The following is a 26468-nucleotide window of genomic DNA, read 5'->3' on the forward strand; positions in this document are numbered from 1 at the left end:
ATGCTGTTCTAATTCATCAATACCTATACTCAAGCACTGTATATAACTCTAGCAGCAGGTGCAACCAGCTTTTGTCTGGTGTAACAAGGTTATTACCTATGGTTGCACGGAAAGTACTTTTCATTTTCTGAAGTCAAGCCCTGTATGACACTGTATACAATGTGCTGTAAGTGTCTTTATGACCCCATTGAACTCCACTGGTTGTGTAGCCTAGTGCTTGGTTAAAGCATTTACTTATCATGCTGATGACCGCCTCTGTGGTGTAGTGGTTAGAGCGTCCGCCCGGGAGAGCGGAAGGACGCGGGTTCGATCCCCGACCGCGTCATACCAAAATACGTTAAAATATGGTACTTGTTGGTCCCTGCCTGGCGCTCGGCATTAATGGGTACAACAAGGACTGGTCGGCCCGGAGTCAGTATAATGTGTCTGAGTGGGGTATTCATGCTTCACTGTGGCATGGTATCTCAGTGAGCTAGCACTATAAAACCAGCTTAAGTCTGGGCTAGTACAAGCAGCCACACATACACATACACACGCATGCACGTCGTCATATGAGCGAAATATTCTCAAGCATGATGTTAAACCCAATTTCACCTCACCTATCATGCTGATAGCCTCAGTTCAATTCGACACATGGGCAACGTAATATTATTGGAAATATCATTTATAGATAATAGTATTCTCCAGTCCTATATTTGCCAGGGCATGTGTATTCGACATTGCTCAGATATTTCATCAGATCCCATTCTGAAATTTGGCGTGAAATGAGTGAATTGGCCACAGTGCAACATTCTATAGAACGTGTATAGAAAGTAGCCCATCATTAAAGTGAGCTACAGCATATTGTTCGATGTATGACCCTTGTCTGTATTCAAACTGTCTTGCAGATACAGCTGCTGATTACAAATCCTTATATATCATTTAATTTCAGTGGAGGAATATATACTTATTAAAAGAAATTAAGGAAATGTCATAACATATAGACATACTAGGTGAGGTGAGGTGAAATTGGGTTTAACGTCGTGCTTGAGAATATTTTGCTCATATGACGACGTGCATGTGTGTGTATGTGTATGTGCTTGTACTAGCCCAGACCTAAGCTGGTTTTATAGTGCTAGCCCACTGAGATACCATGCTGCAGTGAAGCATGAATACCCCACTCAGACAAATTATACTGACTCCGAGCTGACCAGTCCTTGTTGTACCCATTAATGCCGTGGTATGACGCAGTCGGGGATCGAACCGGCGACCTTCCGCTCTCTGGTCGGACGCTCTAACCACTACACAACAGAGGCGGTGTTTGTGTGGGTGTTTACACCGCACTCAGCAATATTCCTGCTACATGGCGACGATCTGTAAATAATTGAGTCTAGGCCAGACAATCCAGTGATCAATAGCATGAGCATCGATCCAAGCAAATGGGATACAATAACATGTGTCAACCAAGTTAGCGAGCCTGACCACCCGATCCAGTTTGTCGCTTCTTACGACAAGCATGGGTTGCTGAAGACCAAATCTAATCCGGATCTTCACGGTTCAGGCATACCATGACAGGGCCTCAAAAACGTGTTTGAGTAGTATATCCTTGAGTGTTGTCGTAATAACATGCATTTTTAGAATAATTTCCAGAATTCTAAGTGTCTTCATTTTTTTCTTTGTATTTAATTCTTTTCGTTTGCGCTGAAAACATTTTCTTGATAAGGTGTGCATCATGGCAGTCAGGAAAAATCTATAAAACAAGACATGGAGTTGGAGAGGCAATACAAAGCCGGATTAGATGTGTGGACAGGCACTGTCTCCCACACATGCCTCGCCCTCTCCTGACATGAATAATGTCCACACTCCCTTGGATGTACTTGAGTCACCCAGAATAACCTCGCTACACATAAACATGTCACACAAGTCTCCTAAAATCTAATCTTACCCCACCTAGACAAGGCATTCCTTGGGCTGTTGTGTCATTAATTGTTTCAGGTAACTATGTCACTGTTATATGGTGGGACTGTATTTCATTCTTGGGGCATGGTGGTTTTGATCATGAGGCTGAGAGTACTTGAATATTCAATATACAGGTGTAGGCATGTGGTTAATGGAAATGTATTCCTAGAAATATGAAATACAGTTAAATTACTTTTAATCCTGGAATGTTCCATGCCAGTTTGCATAGGGACAGGAGGCCCAAAATAACTTGGTTTGATGCTTAACTCCTAGAAATATATATATATCCCCCCCCAAAAAATCGTGCTCATCATAATTTGTGTGTAGGTAGCTTGTCCATTAAGTCAGAACATAAACCTATTTTGGTTTTTCATAATTCCTTTTATAAAAAGCAGGGTGGTGGGGTAGCCCAGTGGTTAAAGCATTGGCTCGTCACGCCGAAGACCCGGGTTCGAATCCCCACATGGGTACAATTTGTGAAGCCAAATTCTGGTGTCCCCCGCCGTGATGTTGCTGGAATATTGCTAAAAGCGGCGTAAAACCAAACTCAGTCAGTCAGTCAGTATAAAAAGCAGATTATTACTTGGAGTTGAGTTGTCTATTACAGACAATAGCAATTAACTTGACTATGTGGGCTGTATTTGAGCAGCACCAGCCGTCAGTGCCCACATTTCACAACTTTAATGACTCTGTCTCAAAAGTTGGTTGATCTGCATTACAGTGTTCAAGGCGTCAGAAAAACTTGCAAAAATATTTATGATAGACATGTGGAGGACATTTCAGAATTTGACATATCAGCGGCAAATATTATGTCTGATGCAATTCTGTATTCTGATTAGTCTGTCTTACAATCCCTGAACCATATTTGCCCTATAGCCTAGTCCTCCCTGCAATGCTAAAGCCCTGAATGAAGCATGTCTAGATTTCCTCAGGATCTGAATCTCTGGTCTCCCTGCGGCTCCTTTTCAATTTAAATGGGTTTATTTGTTACAATCAAAATTATATATATTCAGAGACTAAGCATTAGTCTATATTCTGATTTGCCCTGTATGTTCCCATGTTTTACAGGTGAACAGTTGGCATGCCTTTGCATGTGTTTTTGATGAGTGCCGCCATAGGGCAGGGTTTGTTTACCTATTCACAAACACATGATGTCATCCACATATGATAGTATTTCATGCACATGCACACTTCTCTTAAAGATTTGTTATGATTATAGAAATTGTAGAAATCTTTTTGTTGTGTAGTCCCCTGCTGTGATATTGCTGGAATATTGCTAAACGTGGAGTAAAGCTAAACTCACTCACTTTATTTGTTTAGGGATGGGCAGATATAGGTCTTGAAAGTCATTTAGAAGTTGGACGAACATGAATACATGACAAGTTTTTAGCTACTTCTTAGATCTGAAATGTTGTGTAAAGAATAAAAAGAAGTTGTTATCCATAAAAACGTGTCATGTATTGATGGGCAAATGCTTAAAAAAGATAACATATTGGCCTGATATGTGAGCATGTTTCTCCGTGTTGATGTTCACTGAATTGATGACTAAGAAAAACATTCAAGGAATGGATTTGATATAATTTTAACGAACATAAAAAGGATTGTTAAATACTGATGTGTCAAAATGGGTAGGTACTGCTTTTAGCCAAGGTTGTCAAGACCATGTGTGTTTGATTAGGAGTTGAGAAATGTTCTTGACAAGACGGAAGACTTCAGTTACAAGGAGATGACATCATAGTCAGGGAGGATGTGCTCAAGAGGCTCTACTTCTGCACCTGGTGGGATAGGAGAAGCAGGACTGGCTTCTTAGAACATCAAATAGTAAACAGAACAAGAAAAAACATCGATCCAATCAATGTCAGAATCCAGTTCTTCTGTAAAATGAGAAATTTTAACACACCTACGTTGCTATGTGTGTGGTGAAGTTTGAAAAATTGATTTTCAAAGATTATTCATGAACTATGTTTTTTGGTGAGATCAAGTGTATCTCTTGGTGTCAACATGCCAAGAGGCAGACAACACTGTGAGGAGTTCTGGTTATTCTGGAATGAAGCTAATACAAAACTACTGGCAATTACTTTCTCAAATTAGTCATTTATTATCAGAGTTTTTTTACCATTACTTTAACATGAGTATGATAATCTGTATAACAAAAAACAAATGAATCTGACTTGAGAAATATCCATTTTCATCAGTCAACAAGAATGGGAAGGTGATATTTGAAGGTGAGAATCATATGTTATCATTGAGAATGATTTATTCAAAAACACACACAATGAAATGATTAGGGGTATTTGAATATTTAAATGACACAAATATATATATCGTTATTGTTCATGAGAGAACTTGAAAGTAATACTGTAGGGTAATTTTCCTTTCTTAGAAAAAGACGCGGGGTAATTCTTACCTGTTTATTAATGCAGCTTGCCAGTGTTTATAGCTGAGTTTTCAATACAGTTCATATCATGTGCTCAAGGGAAGGTGAGGTGACTTTATCATAGTACTTTGCGTTAGAGATTGAGATGAAAAAGACAAAAGGGGCATTTTCAAACAAATAAAATTTCATACAATTATACTGTTGCCCAACTTTATAATGTTATTACAATTCAAAGTTACGTCACAGTAATCTCGCCCTGTAGATAAGTTTCTATGTTTCTTTCCATGGATGTATTCAGAACTGCAAAGTGGAGCACAGTGGTGTAGTGGTTAGCATGCTGGCCTCTCACACCAAAGGCCCAGGTTCGAATCCCGATGGAGACACCAAAATTTGTGATTTGGGTCTCATACTGTGTTGTGTCCCTGGGCAAAGCACTTTGTCCACATTGCACTCAGTCCACCCAGCTGTTCAAAATGGGTACCTGAGAAGCGGATGTAAGGACCTATACGGGGCTTAGTAGCAGCTTTGAAAGTACAATTCCATCAGGGTAATAATGTAATGCCAGAGAACAGCATTGAGTTGGATCCGAAGCGCAAAAATTAGCATTTATATTATTATTAAAGTTAGTTAGTATTGCTAGATAATAGAATTATGTTTGATATCTCTGGGATGGATTAGCCTGCTGTCTGTATTGTGAAGGTGCGGTGGGGTAGCCTAGTGTCTAAGGCGTTCGCTCGTCACGCCGAAGTCCCGGGTTCGATTCCCTACATGGGTACAATGTGTGAAGCCCATTTCTGGTGTCCCCCGCCGTGATATTGCTGGAATATTGCTAAAAGCGGCGTAAAACCCAACTCACTCACTCACTGTATTGTGAAACCATTCCAGGAGACCTCAGCTGTTGTTTGAATATTGCCTTGAACTGCAGAAACTTAAAACCATATGCTCTCACACAACTATAACTTTGTAAGAATAAGTTATCTCATAAGTAAATTATTGTTAGATTTTTCTGTTTCCATCCATGATAGACATGAATCAATTATTGATGGATTTTATAACCAGAGTACTAGTTCAGAACATAGGGTGGAAATAACTTTAAACTTGCTAGTGTACTCCGGTACAGTTTCACATGTAAAATCACTTGCCCCGATAAGTTTCCCACTATACCAGCCGTCTTCTTGTTGATTTCTTAAATAAACAACATAATTAACATTAGAAAGTCAACTGGACACCGGTATTGGGTGATATACAAATTTGCTTGCCTGACAGAAAAAAACACTGGACTCGGACATCGGGCAATGGGTTATTTCCACCCCTGGGAACACCATGTTATAATCACAGGCTTATTATTCTCTAGTTGGTATATTTATGTGGAGAAATGATCAACTGGAAAAGAAGCTGTTGTTGAAGAAAATATCCTATCTGCTTGATTTCTCACAACACACGTGCAGTCTGAGTTGGTGCCAAGGCAAATATATCTTACACTCAAATCATCCTGTGTGATAAATATTCTAATGTAAGCATTTAAAACATGAAAGAGCTCTTCCAGGCTAAATGCTTTGTTTTAATGACATGAAATGAAAACTGTGCGTAAACATTTCCACTTCAGTGAGCAAAGTCTCTGCACAAATGAAAGTTAGGTGTTTTTCTTATGTAAGAAAATAATTAAACTTGGGAGATGATGATTTTGTTTGAAGACAAAAGTTTCAAACTATTTTTGTAGATAGAAGTATAGGTCTTATTTTAGGCTGCACTACCATACATGCTTTATGTTTATGAAACTGCCAAACTTGAAGTTTTAGAAAATAGAACATAAATACTAATTAAATGCTGTTTTTTGCAATGCTGTCACTTATCTTTTTCCTATTTAAAAGACTTAAGTTTTCAAACCCGAAAGTTTTTTCAATAAATAGACTAACAGTGTGTTGTCCTTATGTCAAATAATGCAAAAACTTATGTAAATTCTTAACAAAACAGTTTTTCATGTAAAGAAAAATACAAAAATAAGGGAATGGACTATTTTCAGTTGAGAAAAGCACCTGGTTACATTTTGATTGACTTGCACTAACTTTTTTTTCTTTAAATGACTTGGCATAGCCAAATGTTTTGTTAATGTTTTCAAAACCCAGTGAACTCTCTAGTCCTGGTGAACTGGAAGATGTGGGTGAGATGAAGACAGTATAACAAGGAACAGGTGAAGTTCAGACGCCTCTGTGCACACTGTGTGGGTGTGTTTAATCATTGTACACTTAGTTTTCAAGGTGTATCCATCAGGGTTATGTCGTACTGTTGGAGGCTAGTATTAACACACTACTTAGTCTCTTCCACTGCATTAGGCTGATGTGGATGGATGCCTTATATTTTCACGTATCTATTTACATACAAAATGTGCTGTATGCTACTTAACTCTTTGTCACAGGAATTGTGTTTCTTTTTGTACTGAATCCTTTGTATTTGTATTGTTTCTATTCCCTCTGGTACAGGTATTGGGTATACCTTTGTGCTCATTCCTCTGCTACAGGTATTGGGTATTCCTTTGTTCTCACTCCTCTGCTACAGGTATTGGGTATTACTTTGTGCTCACTCCTCTGCTACAGGTATTGGGTATTCCTTTGTTCTCACTCCTCTGCTACAGGTATTTGGTATTCATTTGTGGCATTCCTTTGTTTTCACTTTGTGCTACTCCTCTGCTACAGGTATTGGGCATTCCTTTGTTCTCACTCCTCTGCTACAGGTATTGGGCATTACTTTGTGCTCACTCTTTTGCTACAGGTATTGGGTATTACTTTGTGCTCACTCCTTCCTCTGCTACAGGTATTGGGTATTCCTTTGTGCTCACTCCTCTGCTACAGGTATTGGGTATTCCTTTGTGCTCACTCCTCTGCTACAGGTATTGGGTATTACTTTGTGCTCACTCCTCTGCTACAGGTATTGGGTATTCCTTTGTGCTCACTCCTCTGCTACAGGTATTGGGTATTACTTTGTGCTCACTCCTCTGCTACAGGTATTGGGTATTACTTTGTGCTCACTCCTCTGCTACAGGTATTGGGTATTCCTTTGTGCTCACTCCTCTGCTACAGGTATTGGTATTACTTTGTGCTCACTCCTCGATCTGCTACAGGTATTGGGTATTCCTTTGTGGCCATTCCTCTGCTACAGGTATTGGGTATTACTTTGTGCTCACTCCTCTGTTACAGATATTGGGTATGCATTTTGTGATCAGTCCCATGTTTTAGGTACTGGGTAGTTGTTTCAGCCATCTGCTACACAGGTATTGGGTATTTGGTTCAATTTTTATCCCCCGCCGCACGTTTAGCGCGACGCGGGTGATATAGTATTAGGCTCCGTCCGTCCGTCCGTCCGTCCGTATAATATCTTAAGAACCGTTCTCTAGATTCTTTTCATATTTGGTACCTAGGTTCATCACAGTATAAGAAAGGTCCAAGTCAGGTTTGGTGACCTTGACCTTCATTTCAAGGTCACAAGGGGACATTAACGTTTTACCTGCATGTTAAGCTATCTCAAGAACCGTTCTCTGGATTTGCTTCATATTCAATACAAAACTTTATCTAGGGAAGGCGCAGGGCACAGTCGATTTTGGTGACCTTCACATAATTTTCAAGGTCATGGCGACACTTTGAAGATTTCAGCATATTAACCTGCAGGTTATGCTTGTCAGCGAGATACCTCAAGAACCATTCACTGGAAGATTTCAGCATATTAACCTGCAGGTTATGCTTGTCAGCAAGATACCTCAAGAACCATTCACTGGAGTTTCTTCATATTTGACACCAAGCTTCATCCAGGGAAGGCACAGGGCCCAGTCGATTTTGGTGACCTTCACTTAATTTTCAAGGTCACAACGACATTTTGAGGATTTCAGCATGTTAACCTGAATTGTCAGCAAGATATTTCAAGAACGGTTCACTGGATTTTCTTCAGACTTTCAAGACTTCCCTTCAAGTACTATTTTTGCATATTTCATACACTATGACATTCATGTCAAGGTCAGAGTCAGTCTTGAAAATATGTGTGTCTTTGAACACCTAAAGAGCAAGATATCAAGAGAGGTTGACTGGTCATGTTTTTGTTGACATTTAACTTAAACTTTCATTACTTTATAAGTTTGATTTGATAATTTGCGATGGGGGATTATGTCACCTTAGTGACAATACTTGTTCTTGTATTCTTTTGCCCTGAATCTATTGTTTCAGGTATTATCAGTTGATGGTGATGTGTCTGATGTCGTGTTTTATGAGTTTTGGTATTTGTGTTCAATCCTCTTATACGGGTTTTGGGAGCTTGTTTTCAATCCACTGGTATATTGGCAGTATTGAGCACGTGTGATCACTTACAAATTACAGGTATAGGGTATCTGTGTTCAATCCATAGTCACAGGTATTGTAAGTTTGTGTTCTGTATTCCATTGTAAGTATTGGATATTGAGGTATTTCAATTACACATGCATTCTGCACGTGTTTCAATCCATGGGTATTGTATATTCTTTTGTCCTGAATCTTTTTGTTTCTGGTGTCACTTGATGGTGACTGTATTTGTCATCTATACATGCTTGATGATATTGATCTTGTGTTCCAGGAATCGGATACTCCATGGTGATCGTCTCCGGTGTTGTGTCCATATACTACAACATGGTCAACGCCTGGGGTTTCTACTACTTGTTTACATCCATGACATCAGAGTTGCCATGGCGATCCTGCAAGAACCACTGGAACACTATATGTAAGACACGTCTGTTTATCATCATTAGTTCACACCAGGCTGACCAAATTTGAGGTCAGGCTGACATTACATCACTCAGGAAATCAGCTGATAAATGACCTGAAACCATATTATTATCTCATTAATATGAAAACATTGATAGTGATGTGAAAAGACATCAAATTCGCATGAACTCAAAAGAGGTCAAGGACAGCTATTAAAGCTAATCCAAATCTTATGAGTGTCAAAGAACTGCTTTCAGTCAAAGCAATCAGACAATGATGTGTTTTCTCTCTCTCTGCAGATTGTCATGAGAACAAATTTGATGTGACGAACTGTACCTCTGTGAATATGTCCTATGTGGAGTTACCTGCCTTCCAGAATGATTCATGTTACACTGTGTTACGGAACTGTAACAAGTTCAACGAGAGTCGTATAGGATCTTGTGTTAGGACGTTACGTAAGATATTTGGTGAGGATGTTATCACTGAGGAACAATACATCAACAGAACAAGTCCTAGTGAAGAATATTTTTAGTGAGTTCCTTTTTCTATTCCATTTTTAGATTATTCTTGAATTTGAGTTATAGCATCCACCCAGGGAGCAGAAGGTCGCGGGTTCAATCCCCGGCCGTGTCATACCAAAAGACGTTAAAATATCGTACTTATTGGTCCCTGCCTGGTGCTTGGCATTACTGGGTATAACAAGGACTGGTGGATTGGAGTCAGTGTAATGTGTCTGAGTGGGGTATTCATGCTTAACTGTGGCATGGTATCTCAGTGAGCTAGCACTATAAAACCAGCTAGTCTGGGCTACTACAAGCAGCCACACATACAAACACATGCACGTTGTCATATGAGTGAAATATTCTTAAGTGCGACATTAACCCCATTACAACTCACCTCACCTCACCTCACCTCACCTCACCTCACCTCACCTCACCTCAGTATCCGAAACATTTGTAGCAACATCTGTAAGGTGTACCTTTGTACCAGCCTCTGTGCCTTATACTTCTGTATAAACCTCGCTATCCTGTACCTTAGTACCAAACCTCTGTATCTTGTACCCTTGTACCAACTACAGTTCAAACCTCTGTACCCTACATGCTGGGCAAGTTTACAGATTTGCCATTTTCACTCATATACCTCCCAGAACAAAGTCCATTTGTAACATAAGATTGAGAGAGCGTCACTGACTCTGATCTGCTTGCAGTCGTTCCGTGTTGGCGTCGACGCCGGGGCTGGACAACCTAGGGGAGGTGCGCTGGCAGCTGGCTCTGTGTCTGCTCCTCTGCTGGGGCATCATCTTCATGTGTCTGCTGAAGGGCATCAAGTCTTCTGGCAAGGTCAGTCTTCAACACTGGATGGAGCTCCTTTACCATTCCTTGAGCATGATGTAGTCCTTGTAGATGTAAATTTCCTGTATGTTGGATTGGTATTGATGATATTTTTCACATCTTTTGAAACACCACATCTTTTGAACATCTTGGTCATCCAGTCCATTTACATGTCCTCACAGTGTACACGTGGTCTCACTTCATTGGCCAACAGAACATTGTCCACAATCCTTAGAATGCTGTGATGCCATATCTGCCATGTTTACACCAAATTCCAAGCTATTTGATCCGACTGTAACTTGAAAGACATCCCGAAAGTCTTCCTTAACCATCTTGCAGCATTCAATCCATTAACATACTCAACTTCACAGTGTACGTGTGGTCACAGTTCATTCGCCACAAATACATTCCCACACTTCTTGGACTGATGTGATGTTGTAGCTGTCGCCCATGTTTACACAAACTTTCAAACCAGTTGGTGACACTGGTCAGCTGCAAGAGGAATGACCTCCTACAAGTCTTCCTCAACCATCCTCCAGTATCGTCTTGTTGAAATCCATAAATTTTCACCTTTGTGTGTTTCACTTCTAAATACTATACTACTGGCAAACAAGGTTAAGTTGAGCACCGACCTGACAACTGACCCGTATTAGCATGTATAAGTGCCACCCACTGGCGCTTGCCATTGTTAGCGAAGGGGCCCCAGGTTGTCCGCGATCAAGTGTAGTGCAATGGGTGAAGTGCGTGGCCTGTCTCAGCAAACACCGAGTTCGACAGCGGCAGGTGCATTTGTTTGCATTTTACGTTAAGAAATTAATGGGAATTTATAGTCTTTCACAACCATTAATGGTTGGCCCATAAGTTACTATGTTTTATACCTTTACAGAATCTGCTTTTAATATGAGGTGTATATATATCTATATATCCAAATATTACCGACTTGCTACACCAACCACGTGAGAGTCTTATGAGCACCTGCAGCTACGATTTCATCAATTTCATCATCATGCAATGCACGTGCACTAGCCTACATCTGTTCTACCTTTCACAAACCGAATGGGTTTGCTCATTGCCGTACACCGCCTACTTCTCGTAAACGCGTTCTCTGTGCCGGTCCAACTTATCCTTGTTTGCCAGTACTGTATTGTTCTCTTTTAAAACTCATTGGATGTTTCAGATGGTTTTATTGTGACACTTCAATGTTTGGTTGTTTCAGATATCATACATCATTGTGACACTACCGTACATCTTCATCATGGTGTTGCTGATCCGAGGGATCACGATGGACGGCAACCTGGACGGCATCAAGTACTACGTGACACCGCGGTGGGAGTTGCTTGGCAAACCTGTTGTGTGGGCTGATGCTGCCACCCAGGTGTTCTTCACCCTATCTACCTGCTGGGGAGGTCTGTCTACCCTGTCCAGCTACAACAAGTTTCATAATAACATATACAGGTGCGAGGAGCCTTTCAGGCTGAAGTAGTTTCATAATGAACAGAGGGAGCATTTGTTAATTAAAAAATTTAAAATTTGTCTTTTTGCACTTATTTTTTTTCTTTGTCCTTTTCCTTTCTTGAGTCATATATTTTCCCAACAATAATATGGCTGGTAAACGTTTGATCCATGTCTTCCTGCTGGTTTTACCAGCCATGACAAATCAGCAACATTTATGTCCACATATACACATAACTTCATATATTCCCCAATCATGTTATAAATATATCTGGTGTGATGGCTTGATCAGGTCAACTTGTATGTCTCACTGATGTCGGGACAGTAAAGAGAAAGAGGCTTATTGAATGTAATGCTACTGAATGTAATGTTAAGATGCAATGTTAAAAGAATTCTGAATTTAAGAAAATAGGAATTTCAACAATTTTGAACAAAATAACCATTTATTCCCGTATTTGCTTACCTAAGTGTCATAGTTTGGAATTGTTTTATGAATTCCCGATCCTCTGCTTCTGTTCAGGGACACGATTCTGGTGGTGTTAGGAGACACCCTGATGAGTGTCATGGCTGGTTTTGCTGTATTTTCTGTCATAGGCGTGCTGGGAAAAGAATTGAACACATCCGTAGAAAATGTTATTAAATCAGGTAAAAATGAGTATCATATTTTATAAAAGGGAAGTTTATGTGATATTTGCCATTACATGTTGAATATTCTTAGCAACTCTATGAAGTTGTGTTACATGTATTTACATGTTAGTGTCTACAGAGTTGTCTCCCATGATGTGTTTGTTGCCTTACACATTACGTTTTATAGTCCGTTTGGCTCAAAAGCGGACCGATGAATTGCAATCTAACTTGAAAACTAATAAACATAAAATACTCAATGAAACACTGATCATAATCAAAACATCAGACCAACTCTGTGATTTGTTTGCAGAATTTATGTCCTAAAATTAAAAAAGTTGTTTAACAAACTGTCATTAAAATATTGACACAGTTCACTATTTATTACGAGGGAGGAGTGCAGAGAAAGGGACAGCCAGGTGTTAGAGAAGCACGTGCAGAAGTGCCAACAAAATTAATGATTCATTAACCTGTGCTGTGCCGTCTCCATCCTTTCTCGCACACCTGGCTGTCCCTTTCTCTGCACTCCTCCCTCTTACAAAATAGTGAACTGTGTCAATATTTTAGTGATAGTTTGTTAAACCACTTTTTTAATTTTAGGACATAAATTCTGCACACAAATCACAAAGTTGGCCTGATGGTTTGATCATGATCAGCGTTTAATTGAGTATTATATGTTTATTAGTTTTCGAGTTAGATTGCAATTCATCAGTCTGCTTTTGAGCCAAATGCACTATAGATGGAATTAAAGTTGAAAGACAATTGCCCAATGTGAGTAGTATATAGTTATGAATTTTTATTATAGTTTATAATTTTTTTATTGATAAACATCATATTCAAAAATAAATGCATGAGTTCACTTTTAATCTGGTAAAATCATGCAGTCAAACTTTTCTGTTTCAGATGTAGGTTTGACATTCATCGTATATCCAGCAGCCATCTTGTATTTCCCAGCATCCCCTTTGTGGTCCATCTTGTTTTTCTTGATGTTGGTTTTGATGGGTATTAGTACCTTGTTTACATCAGTGGAGACGATTGTCACCGCCATTATTGACGAGCGTCTGGAGCAGCTAAAGAAGAAGCGAGTGTTTGTCCTGTCTATATTGTGTGCATCATCCTATCTACTTGGGCTTCCATTAACAACACAGGTATTGACACAGTTTCAGAAGTAGTACCAGGAAAATAGTACCTTTATGATGGACTCATTGGTGATGGGTAGCTTTGGGTTAAAACCTTTGCCTATCACACCTGGACTTTCAACATATGTTACATTTGGGATTACACTTTCTCAGTACAGTACTGATTCGAATACTTTGGTTAGGTTGAGTCCCATCCAAGATTTGAACCTAGACATGCTGCAAACATAGTATCATTTACAGTGTGTTGCAGATTTCTATGTACAAAGGCACTTCAGATCAATGAATCTAAGCCTCACAATCATCCCCAACAATGATGAGTAACCAAAGTCGTTTCGTACTTGTATTGACCATGTCTGCTAAATATCCATGCATACTTGCCTCTTGCCTACTAAAACTGAACATTAGCAGACATGTTTCTTCACTTTGTACCATCATATTTAATTCAAATCATTAGGATTTAGGTGTTGGTTAAAGTCATTAATATTGAAAAAAATATTCTGTTTGTGCACATTTTCCATGTTTGCTAGGGTACTGTTTTCTAAGTAATATATATTGTGCTGTTAGGATCGAAATATGTATCATATGAGTGAGTGAGTGAGTGATTGTTGTTTTACGCTGCACAATATCCCAGCTATATGTCACCGGTCTGTAAATAATCGAGTCTAGACCAGACAATCCAGTGATCAACAGCATGAACATCAATCTACGCAATTGGGATACAATGACATGTGTCAACCAAGTGAGCGAGCCTGACCACGTGCACCTGATCACGTTAGTCGCCTCTTACGACAAGCATGGGTTACTGAAGATCAATTCTAACCCGGTGTAGCAGGCCATTTCTTCCCCCGGTCTAAACTTTCCCCGGGGAGAATCTGGCCCAGGCCATAGTTTCCCTGGGGAAGGTTTGGCCAGGGGGAAAGTTTGGCCTGTTACACCGGATCTTCTAGGGTTTATCACATTATGAAGAAGAGTTATATAACATGTTTTGATGAAGAATATGACATTATTATTTTGGATCTACCAATCAGTTCCATGATGTGGTGTGTTTCAGGGTGGTGTTCACATTCTGCAGCTGATGGACGAGTACCTGGCCCGGCTTTCCCCACCTCGTCATCGGGCTCGTCATGTGCATCGCCATCGGCTGGGTGTACGGTGTCAAGCAGTTCTGTAATGACGTCAGTCACATGATCGGGTCAAAGGTTGGCTGGTGGTGGCAGGGCATGTGGTATGGAGTCTGCCCAGTCATCATTGTCGTGAGTTCTTCTATGACATTATTGATAATATTTTATGATCAATATACTCAATATCTCCGTGGGCTGGCACTATAAAACCAGCACTCATCTGGACCAGTACAAGCGTCAACACATGACTGTCCATGCATGTTACTATGTTGGTTGAACATATTTGAATGCGACGTCAGACACCTTTCACCTCACCTAGTGAAAGTGAAGGGAATTTTTTCATAGAGTACAATTTTTATGCCCCTTTGCTGGCTAATGAGTGGTTACTTTTACTGATGAAACTACCAATATCCTCTTGGATGGGTCAGAGGTCTGTGTCCAGGCTCTCCGCTGGCAGTAGAAGTGTAAGGTTGTGTCTATTGTCTCAGACTCTTAAAATAACAATGATTTGCCTGTTCACGACCTATTCTGTTATAACATAGATATTTGTTTTTGGTTGAGTTTCCGTCGGCATTGGCGTTCCCATTGTTTCTGGAACGTAACTCTAAAACTACTTGAACAATCTTCACCAAATTTGGTATACTGCCTCTCCATATCATGTAGATGTGCCCTTTGGCGGTTTGAGTTTTTGTTCAATTTTGTTTTTTTCTGTTTTCATGGCAACAATTTGGACTTTGCCTTTTTGAAGGGTAAAGTTCGTTTCCGGAGCAAAATTCTGAAACTAATTGACCCATCTTCACCAAATTTGCTATACTGCCCCTCCATGCTATGTAGATGTGGCTTTTGGGGGTTTGAACTTTTCTTTCAATATTATTTTTTTCTGTTTCAATTATATTTTTCTGTTGAAGTCTCAACGTTGAATTTGGGGAAGGGGGAGACATTTGTTTTTACGAGTAAAAACACTTCCTAGTTATATTCTTATTTTGTGATTTCATCTTTTTAATCTTTAATAGATGAAGACATGAAATTGTATTGGATATTATATATCAGTCATATTATTCGGCATTGTTTTCAGTTTGTGTTGATCTTCTCTTCGGTGGGTTACACACCTCTCAAGGACAAGTTCAGTGAAGGAAAGTACCCAGACTGGGCAGAGGCTCTTGGCTTCCTCCTGATTTGTGTGTGTCTCTGTCCCATCCCACTGTGGATGATATACAAGATAGCCTCTGGACAAGGCAGGTTTATGGAGGTGAGTTGCATCCCACTGTGGATGATATACAAGATAGCCTCCGGACAAGGTAGGTTTATTTAGGTTAGTTGCATCCCACTGTGGATGATATACAAGATAGCCTCCGGACAAGGCAGGTTTATTTAGGTTAGTTGCATCCCACTGTGGATGATATACAAGATAGCCTCCGGACAAGGCAGGTTTATTTAGGTTAGTTGCATCCCACTGTGGATGATATACAAGATAGCCTCTGGACAAGGCAGGTTTATTGTGTTTAGTTGCATCCCACTGTGGATGATATACATGGACAAGGCAGGTTTATTGAGGTTAGCCTCACAAGGACAGGTTTATTTAGGTTAGTTGCATCCCACTGTGGATGATATACAAGATAGCCTCTGGACAAGGCAGGTTTATTTAGCATCCCACTGTGTTAGATGATATACAAGATAGCCTCTGGACAGTTGCATCCCACTGTGATGGATGAGGTTTATTATAGTTGCATCCCACTGTGGATGATATACAAGATAGCCTCTGGACAAGGCAGGTTTATTTAGGTGAGTTGCATCCCACTGTGGATGATATACAAAATATAGCCTCTGGACAAGGCAGGTTTATTGTGGTTACAAGATAGACTTACATCCCACTGTGGATGATATACAAGATAGCCTCTGGACAAGGCAGGTTTATTGAGGTTAGTTGCATCCCACTGTGGATGATATACAAGATAGCCTCCGGACAAGGCAGGTTTATTGAGGTGAGTTACATCCCACTGTGGATGATATACAAGATAGCCTCTGGACAAGGCAGGTTTATTGAGGTGAGTTGCATCCCACTGTGGATGATATACAAGATAGCCTCCGGACAAGGCAGGTTTATTTGAGGTGAGATTACATCCCACTGTGGATGATATACAAGATAGCCTCCGACAAGACAAGGCAGGTTTATTGAGGTGAGTTACATCCCACTGTGGATGATATACAAGATAGCCTCTGGACAAGGCAGGTTTATTGAGGTGAGTTGCATCCCACTGTGGATGATATACAAGATAGCCTCTGGACAAGGCAGGTTTATTGAGGTGAGTTACATCCCACTGTGGATGATATACAAGATAGCCTCTGTGGGACAAGGCAGGTTTATTGAGAGTTGCATCCCACTGTTGCATCCCACTGTGGATGATATACAAGATAGCCTCTGGACAAGGCAGGTTTATTGAGGTGAGTTACATCCCACTGTGGATGATATACAAGATAGCCTCCGGACAAGGCAGGTTTATTGAGGTGAGTTGCATCCCACTGTGGATGATGATATACAAAGATAGTTACATCCCACTGTGGATGATATACAAGATAGCCTCCGGACAAGGCAGGTTTATTGAGGTGAGTTACATCCCACTGTGGATGATATACAAGATAGCCTCCGGACAAAGCAGGTTTATTGAGGTGTGTTACATCCCACTGTGGATGATATACCATATAGCCTCCGGACAAGGCAGGTTTATTGAAGTGTGTTACATCCCACTGTGGATGATATACAAAATAGCCTCTGGACAAGGCAGGTTTATTGAGGTGAGTTACATCCCACTGTGGATGATATACAAGATAGCCTCTGGACAAGGCAGGTATATTGAGGTGAGTTACATCCCACTATGAATGATATACAAAATAACCTCCGGACAGGCACCATGTATATACTGGAATGGTATCATTTCCATTGTTGGCATATTTTACATGTTTTCTCAAAATGGTTTTTGTACTGCTAATGTTTCCCAGAATGTAAGGAATTAAAGGTGATTGAGGTGAGCTGACTGTCCAAGACCATCTTAGAAACCATATTCAGATCTGTTTGACTGGTCACTTTGGAAACTATGTAAACAGTTTATTTTGTTTTGTCAGAGAGTGAGACAGGCTTGTCAGCCTGAGAGTGACTGGGGTCCCGCCCTTGAGAAACACTGGAAATATGTGGAGTATTATCCTGCTGTCCACACAACTATGTATACTGTAGATTTAGACAACCCTCCGTTGAACACCATCACAGGTATGTGGTCTAACTTTGTATACTGGTAGATGTGTAGTTACTACTTGTTTTTGTGACCGACATTAGAATACTTTACACTGAATATTGTAAGATAAAACTCATGATAAGAGATACAATATTTAGTGCAATTTTTATGTTTTTTGTTTTCTAAATGTATATTTGACAAAATTTAATCTATGAAAGAATCATTTAAAAAATTTCCTGGAATATTTCACAATCGCTATGTTGAAAATTAATCACACTTAATGTTAGATAATAAAACTATTCTATCAACTTATGAGAAGTGTTAATATGGCAAAAAGATTTTATTTTATTAATTTTTTTCTTCTGGTCAAAGTCTACATTTGTTTCCTTTATGACTCAGTGTATGGCTGTGTGTTAGCTGCCCATAGAACTGTTCTTTGTGATAGATCGTTCAAGCAGTCATTTCCACGTAGATGTTTAGTACCTTCACATACCTCATTCATCAAAGTCATTTCGGATATATTTTATCATCTGGAAATATTTTATAATTTTGCTAGTGACCGAATCTTTGAACCATTTTTTTTCCCTTTCTAAAATTCATGTAACAGAACATTAATTACTAATAATTTGTTCACTAGAACATTTTTTGAAAATAAATTAGAATAGCATTGGAAATAGTATTATATTTACATTCTGTGAAAGCTATAAATGCAAAACAAATTAATTTTGAATTAATGTTTCACGACAAGGTATGCAATTTTGTACCATATTTGATATTTGGTCTTTGGATGTCATTTCAATCTAAAGTGACTAATTTGAATATGCTGATCAGATTCATTATCATCTCATGAATATGCAAAATGATCCTCACTCCCGTCTCCCGGTTCCTTAGATCACATAGAGTTCACCACGGTTGGCGTTCGTGTCCCGAGTTTGTCCGAGGCTAGCCTACTGCCTGTATCCCCCAACCTACCTCACACCAAAAAACCAATGGACATGCGTCAGAAAGCCATTCTCAATCACGCTTACAGCAATCCTCAGTGCAATCTCTCTTCAGGTTTGTTGTCTACCATCAACATGCTCTTCCAACAGGCCACACCAGTTTGTACAGCTCTTGTCTACTTAATCCACCAATTTGATTGGTCAGCCTGTCAAACAGTCTAGCAGCCTGATTGGCCAGTCACCATCTTGTATAATCCCATACAAGTTGGATGGCTTCTAATTAAGACATCATGATGTGACTATGTCGGATTTGACATTATGTATTTGCCATGTAAAATTTACAAAGTTATTAAAGTGCTTCGATGATCGCATCTCCCCTACTTTAACATAGTCATTGTGCTACAAGCACTTTGTGAAACAGTGCCTAGTCCTTTCTCTCACAATATGTGTATATATTGCAGAAATAAGTTAAGTCAATATTACGATTAACTTCATAATATTTTCTTAAAGAAACCTTATCTAATCATCACTCTAGGGTCTGCAGCAATGTTTATGTTAAGATTGAGATCAGAGACCATCATGCCACCACCTGCTAAAACATTTACACATCATTCTGTTAACAACTTCGCAGGCCTACATTAATTCTAAGTGTAATTGTGCACATACCTACTGCCGATATTGAGCACATTGTAACCTCTGTTACATGATCTGTCAAACATACACACACAAGATAAAGCTGTGTTTGATTCATCTCAGTTAAAACTCACTCTTGGCAACACATTCTGGATAAACAAGATGTACACAACTTTTGGCAGTTCTTGACTTACCAAACTAGGAATCCAGACATGGTAAGAATCTCAAAAGAATCTGCCTCAAGAGTTTGTCACATTTTATATGTCATCCAATCCTGAAGGCAATGTAATCATAAATGGGATATATAAAACAATATGACCAATATTGGTGTCAATTCATTCCCAGTTCTACACTACAGCATGGTTTATACTACTTGGATGTAGTGATTACCTCCCTTACGTGCAGTAAATAAGCGCCATAGCATATTTAGGCCACCTGGTCGCTGAGCTGAATGTTTTGTTTATTTGCAAACTGATCTGGCCTGGGTGGAATAAATGTATCAGTATGCATGAACTTCTGTGTGTGTAGATTGTATGTATAGAACTTAGATAATTTGGTAGAATACATCTGTTACAGTTTTTGTGTTGCACCCAGTCTTTGTAGTTCTACTAGGTCTATGAAAGGTCAAGAGGACATTCTGCAAAATTATACTCTAATTTGTATTTTTTTCATATTTTATTTCAAATTACAAATATTTTCTGATTTCAATTTTGTAATTTTGATTTTTAGCATAGAGTGGTGTGATCACGACCAGACAATTGATAGTAAGCCTCCGTATTGATGCAAGATGGTGAAGTAATTTCAATCTGTAATCAAAGTGATGATGCTTCTATTCATGTGATTCTGAAAAGGGTGTTGTACATTAAAAGTTTTATAACAAATATGTTTTTCTATTGTACACAGGTTCCATAGAAAAACTCATATCCCGTCCATGCTCGTCAAGCGAGAGTGCTCTCAATGATATCATCATTATGCCGAGACCTAAGATAAAGGTGGAGATGAAGGATGCTGCTGTGCAGACCGACATCAGCTGCCTGCAGAAACCATTGAAAAACATAGTGAGTATCCCTCATCCTAGACTTGCACAAGTCTCTGAGGTAATACTTGATAGTTTAAATGATAATTCTTTAAAAATATAAATAACCCTCTAATGTACTGGCATCCTTAGATTGTGCTATCTGCTTATCTATACTTGCCTACATAAAGGATAAAATTATTGTACATCCATGGGCTTAGCATTCAGTACAGCCTTAGAGCAGGATCTTAGCAGGACCTTCAGGAGAGACCCGTGAAGGTCCGGGCTAGAATTGATCTTCAGTAACCCATGCTTGTTGTAACAGGTATCTAACGGGATTGGGAGGTCAGGCTCACTGACTTGGTGGACACATGTCATCGGTTCCCATTTGGGCAGATCGATGCTCATGCTGTTGATCACTAAATTGTCTGACCCAGACTTGATTATTGCCAGACTGCTGCCATATAGCTGGAATATTGCTGAGTGTGGCGTTAAACAACCAACCAACCAACCTAATACTGGATATGTATACTTTATTAAAGTTTAAGATGCCATGAACATATGTTGACAGGTTTTCCTAAATCTTTGAAATTACTTTATTTTCAGTGCCCGAGTGAAGAAAATATCAACTATATCTCACCGAAACGAAAGGCATGGCAGTTTGGAGCAAAGCGTTCACTGTTTCGGCGCCAGCATTTGTCTTGGCCGGAGAATGTTGAAGTTACAATCCCAACGTTACGGTCAGTGTCTCTACAAGAGAATATGGACTTGGTGACATCTCCTTCACCTCAAACATCTGTTGATGATGATGAAAACCCTACATTTCCCTGAGGAATCTCCAAAACGATCGTGGCAAGAGGAAGATGGAGAACCAGCTGTTATAGAAGTGGAGGTGACGCGATTCTGAGAAACTGGAGACATATGCATATCAGTGTGGATGAATGGAAAATGTCATGAAATGGATATTTTTGCTGTACAAAATTTTGATACATGAATGAAATGGATTTATTAGTGACGATCGATCTTTGTTTGGTGCAAGTTGTCTCCCTTTGTGACTCCTGTAGTATTTTAAAAAGATGGATTTGAATAAACTGAATTATGTATACTTAGTGTGTATGTATGTGAAGCATGTATCAAGCAATGAATGACAAAGGATTTCACTCAGAATATGACAGCAGGTTTTGCACTGTATCTCAGTTTTATCAGGTAGCAGGTTTGTAGCCTAGATGCAAGTTCAGTGATGAGATCCATGACAATGTGTACTAAATAAATATGTCTTGACATGCACATCTTGATCCAGTATGCCCTGGTTGATCCCAGTTTTACAAAATATGCTAATACTCTGCCTGCAAATAATTGTTTGTTTTCTCTGAGAAGTCAATATTCTGGCGATTTCCTAAATTTTCTCAAATTTATCTGCTTTATATAGTTATCCTTGTTCAAAATGGGAATGTGTTGCTACTACCTTGGTTGACATTCTTTGCAGAGTTGTGTCCCTTACTTGTGTAAGGATTGTGTGTGTCCCATGTGAAAATCCTTGAATCAGACTGTCATGATCTGTGGTCTGTCAGCACCTTGCTGAATAGGACCAGGGCCCACATGCATAAAGTGATCTTAGCAGTCTGAAATACAGTTTTACTCAGAATTCAATGTAACTGGAGAATATGTACAGTTTGGTTGGTGGATTATTGTGGAAGATGTGGATGTATGAATGTAGACTTAGAATATTTGTTTCCTCAAGCTTTAATTAAACAAGTTATATGTCATGGCTATTTTTAGAATTTTATTAGATCTGAAAACTTATTTTCTTATTTCTGAATGTACATTTTCACATCAAATCAGACAATGGTTTGTTTTGAAGACGTGTTGTTATTATATTAAAAATGAAATTTCTGTTTGATTTTCTTTTCTTAAAACTATTTAATGTTTACAACATTGTTGATATTTTTTACTTAACCAATAAATCAAATTGGCATCATCTGTTGTATGTTAGATAATGGTGCCCCACAAATTGTAATTAGTAGATGCAGAGGACAGCAACGTATCCTTCATACCACTCATAAAGAAAATAAAGAACACTCGATTTCTCATATATGATTAGAGTTCATATGCATGGCCACTCTTAAGGTCAAAATATTTTCATATGATTATGATTAATCTGTCATGCCTCTGATAAATGTCTACTCATATGAGAAATAATGGTGTTATTGAACTTTTTTGAGTAGTAAACTGAAGTACAAAAGAAACTACACACATGGTGTTTTGGCAACATGTACATAATATTTTTGACTTGTAAATCACAATCAAATCACTTTTTAGGTTATTTACGTTGTTGTTGTTTTTGTTTAGGTAAATGATTCCAAAGCATGATGTGTATACTTTCTTTTGTTCATCAGTATGTATACAGTAACAGGCCAAGTTGTCTGCTAAATCGTGCATATAGAATGGTATTGTGACACTTACTCATATGTATTCTACTTGACTTCTACAACTGAGAATGATGGGACTGTACAATATAGTTTTCATGTTGGGTTTTAGAGCATGTATTATAAAATCAGCATCGTTGTTTCATGTACAGTGTTGAGGCACATGTTGATGTCAATGGTGTATATAAGAATTTCATACAGTACAATCTCTTCTCATGCTTCGGCTGTGATACGTATATATACACAACATGTAAAGGATGCTTATGTATACATACTGATGCATTGGGTGGTTGATATATATGTATATACGTGGAGTAATTACAGATTTCACTTGATTAGTACGACTGATACACATACAGGAGAATTACCCTGTATTTGTTTAGAACTTGTTTATGGATCCGGACTCAAAATCTTTTCACCAAGTTGAAGACATGTATCTGGCACAGCCGTGAGTGAAAACGTCACCTGTACGACTTCTTTGAGTGGCATTTTAGAAGCTGGGAAGTACGAAACAGACAAACTTTATGGATAACAACTTCTTTATTTCGTGAGTGCGATGTTTCAAGACAGATTCTTGTACCGTTGTCAAGTAAGAATCTGTATCGAAACATGAATCTGTATCGAAACATCTCACTCAAAGAAGTTGGTTTCTATAACGTTTATCTATATTGTCACCTGTACAGGCCATTACATGAGACAAAATGTTTTTGGGGGGGCCAGAAAAGACAAATGTTTTTAAGGACTGAATTTTATGTGAGTTCACGGAGTATGAACGTTGTGGAGTGAGGGCTGAATGAAAGTTGGAGCCTGCTTCGTATAGTTCCAATAATAAGTTGTATAGTGATTTCCGTTACGAACGTATGGAAATTATGGATGAAAATCTGTTAATGTACTATGGCCTAAATATATACATATACCATTCCCCACTTACGTTATGAGCTTCATCAACTGGTTGTGTTTTACAAAGTTTTTATTTTTAGACAAATATGCTCCTGTATGATAGCACTAGGGCTGTGTTATAGCTTTGTTTCTGATAGAATTTACTTTTAATTCTGTTATACTTCTGTTGTCAATAAAAAGAAAACATATATAGAAGTATTGATATATATTTGCTGTGCCAAGCAATTCGTTGAACAATTTAATTACCCTGTGATATTGTATCATGTGTGTGCAATAGCTGATGTTGATAAGCCATGTACTCCAACATATATAAGTATACATAGATATTGAGGGAAATATGTATCTATTCTACTGGTCACTGTATGCAATATTTTACATATGCATAAACACATGTATATAGTTTGCACCTGAAAATGAGTATTGATCATAATTTGTATGTTTTCTAGCCAGAGATTGTTTCTGAAGGTTGAAGTGAATGTAATGTTGTGAAGAAGAAATATACTCAGTGTTGGTAGTTTGTTGTATAAGTGATCAATGTTGTGTAGAACAGAGTAGTGGTGATACAGACAGGACGTATATATAGCTTATTTCTACTTGTTTCTCAGATGTATTGTGGGTTGGACATCACAATATTGTGAACATGACATTTCTGTACAGTTTCTTATTAAGGGGATTAAAACCAGTTCCTTCTTCTTCATCATGTTGTGTGTCTGTGTTGGGAATAAGCATCTCATATTTTTTGGAGGAGCTGAAATTTTTATTTCAGACAGAATAACTTCTTTGATTGGCATTCTAGAAATTGGGTAGATGAAGAATGAGGACTATTTTTATGGATATACAACTTCTTTATTCTATATAGGTGACGTTTCGACATAGATTCTAATGTCGTTGTCAAGCAAGTGGTGACGTATGACTTCTTTGATTGGCATTCTAGAAGATGGGTAGATGAAGAATGAGGACTATTTTTATGGATATACAACTTCTTTAGTCTGTATAGGTGACGTTTCGACATAGATTCTAATGTCGTTGTCAAGCGACAGAAGACAGAATATCTTTTCATTCACTGCTCCAAAACGTACAATTTGTTATCATAAAGGAGGCACCATAAAATATTTTTTTTACCTCCAGTATGTCTGTTAAATAATTTTCTTTAGACCAGAGACAAACTTATTTCACTACAGTGTATTCGGGAACATTTACAAATTATTACCATATATTACCGTAGATAAGCTGACCCCCTAACTTGACTCTTAAAATCAGAATTCATCCCGTTATGTTATTGGGAAACATGTGAACAGCTGATTGCTATTTCTGGCTCTATATACAAGACAAATACAGAAAGTAATCTTAATCCCTGCAAATAATACAATGCCCAGCAAAAACAAATTACAACTTAAAAGGTAAATAATCTTGTCTAGTGATGTTTAATTGCAAATCTGATGTCTTTACTGACAAAGTCGTCTTCTCTTGTTTGTTCATGTGAAGCGATACAATGTCGTTTTCTTACCCCCTTTGAAAAAAGTTTGACAAAAGTGTAACCCATAGATAACCCGACCCCCTTCTACAGGCAGCCTTTTTGGTCTTCAAAATTCAGCTTATCTACTGTAATATACGATACCAGGACCCTAAAAAATATGATATGAGTATGGTTTTATGCCACTTTTAGCAATATTCCAGCAACATCACTGTGGAGAGCACCAGAAATGTGCTTCATACATTGTACCCATGTGGGGAATCAAACCCAGGCTTTTGGCATGACAAGTGTATGCTCTGACCACTAGCTAGGCTACCGTACTGCCCAATGTCTATTGATCTGGCAATAACATGACAACATAAAATGTTGACCATCTTTAATGGAGATGAGAAGTCTTGAGTGTCCAGAGGTAGGTTTGTTTGATGCCACTGTCTTTAAATAACTGAAACTGGGCCAGACAATCCAGTAATTAACAGCATCCTGCAGAGCTGGGATACAATGACATGCCTCAGCCAAGTTAGAGTCTGACAAAGCAAGGAATGCTGAAGACTGAACTAACCTGGGTCTTCACTGGTGGATAGAGCATCTGCCCAGAGAGCAGGTTGGTGGTCTGGGTGCCGTTGTTCAAAACAACCTTAGCGCTAAGACTACCTTAAGACTATGTTAAGGTATGGGAGTTACGGTCACCTTAGCGCTAAGACTACCTTAAGTCTATGTTAAGGTATGGGAGTTACGGTCACCTTAGTGCAAAGACTACCTTAAGTCTATGTTAAGGTATGGGAGTTACAGTCACCTTAGAGCTAAGATCGCTTTGTACAACAGCACCCTGATCCCCAATGCAAAGAAATGTTAGAAGGTGGTACTTGTTTCTCTGCCTGTTGCTTGGCAATAGGGGCACAAGACAAGGAGTGTTCATCTTGGACAGTGCACACCGAGATAGGTACCCATGTTTAACTGTGGGCTCATCTCTGTGGGCTAGTACTAAACGCTCACATTAGTCGGGCCATGTTCATGCAGCAACACACACACGGGTACAAGCTTATTGCTATACAAGCATACGTCTCTTAACACGTCACACCCTATTTCAGGGCGATGGGGTCCCCTTGTGGTTAAACCATTCGCTCATCACATCAAAGACCTGGGTTCAAT

The 26468-nt window shown here is 38.9% G+C and overlaps 2 protein-coding genes across 2 annotated transcripts in view; both read left to right on the forward strand.

Annotated features, from left to right (window-relative positions):
* Nucleotides 1–15882, forward strand: part of LOC124281013 — a 186596-nt gene extending 170714 nt beyond the window's left edge. Inside the window, exons 16-23 of the mRNA XM_046717053.1 lie at nt 8909–9052; nt 9336–9567; nt 10244–10376; nt 11584–11822; nt 12340–12464; nt 13347–13591; nt 14634–14835; nt 15779–15882. Coding sequence (XP_046573009.1) covers nt 8909–9052; nt 9336–9567; nt 10244–10376; nt 11584–11822; nt 12340–12464; nt 13347–13591; nt 14634–14753 — 1238 coding nt within the window. The 3' untranslated portion in view covers nt 14754–14835; nt 15779–15882. The remainder of the gene's footprint in view (nt 1–8908; nt 9053–9335; nt 9568–10243; nt 10377–11583; nt 11823–12339; nt 12465–13346; nt 13592–14633; nt 14836–15778) is intronic.
* A 1204-nt stretch (nt 15883–17086) lies between these two features.
* On the forward strand, nt 17087–24539 carry LOC124281110. The gene is made up of 5 exons (XM_046717163.1): nt 17087–17145; nt 17824–17965; nt 18822–18986; nt 20408–20562; nt 21126–24539. The coding sequence occupies exons 1-5, from the start codon at nt 17104–17106 to the stop codon at nt 21348–21350; spliced, it is 729 nt and encodes a 242-aa protein (XP_046573119.1). The 5' UTR covers nt 17087–17103; the 3' UTR covers nt 21351–24539.
* Nucleotides 24540–26468: the final 1929 nt, after the last annotated feature.

The sequence above is a fragment of the Haliotis rubra genome, unplaced genomic scaffold, assembly GCF_003918875.1.
Source record: "Haliotis rubra isolate DU_JTF1 unplaced genomic scaffold, ASM391887v1 Scf1, whole genome shotgun sequence".
Lineage (NCBI taxonomy): Eukaryota > Metazoa > Mollusca > Gastropoda > Lepetellida > Haliotidae > Haliotis > Haliotis rubra.

Bases quoted from the DNA above. Each gene is read 5' to 3' on its own strand.
- LOC124281110 (XM_046717163.1), top strand. From the start codon at position 17,104: ATGATATACAAGATAGCCTCTGGACAAGGCAGGTTTATTGAG. The intron at 17,146-17,823 runs GTGAGTTACATC...TTGTTTTGTCAG, and splicing joins GACAAGGCAGGTTTATTGAG to AGAGTGAGACAGGCTTGTCA. The intron at 18,987-20,407 runs GTTTGTTGTCTA...TATTGTACACAG, and splicing joins TCAGTGCAATCTCTCTTCAG to GTTCCATAGAAAAACTCATA.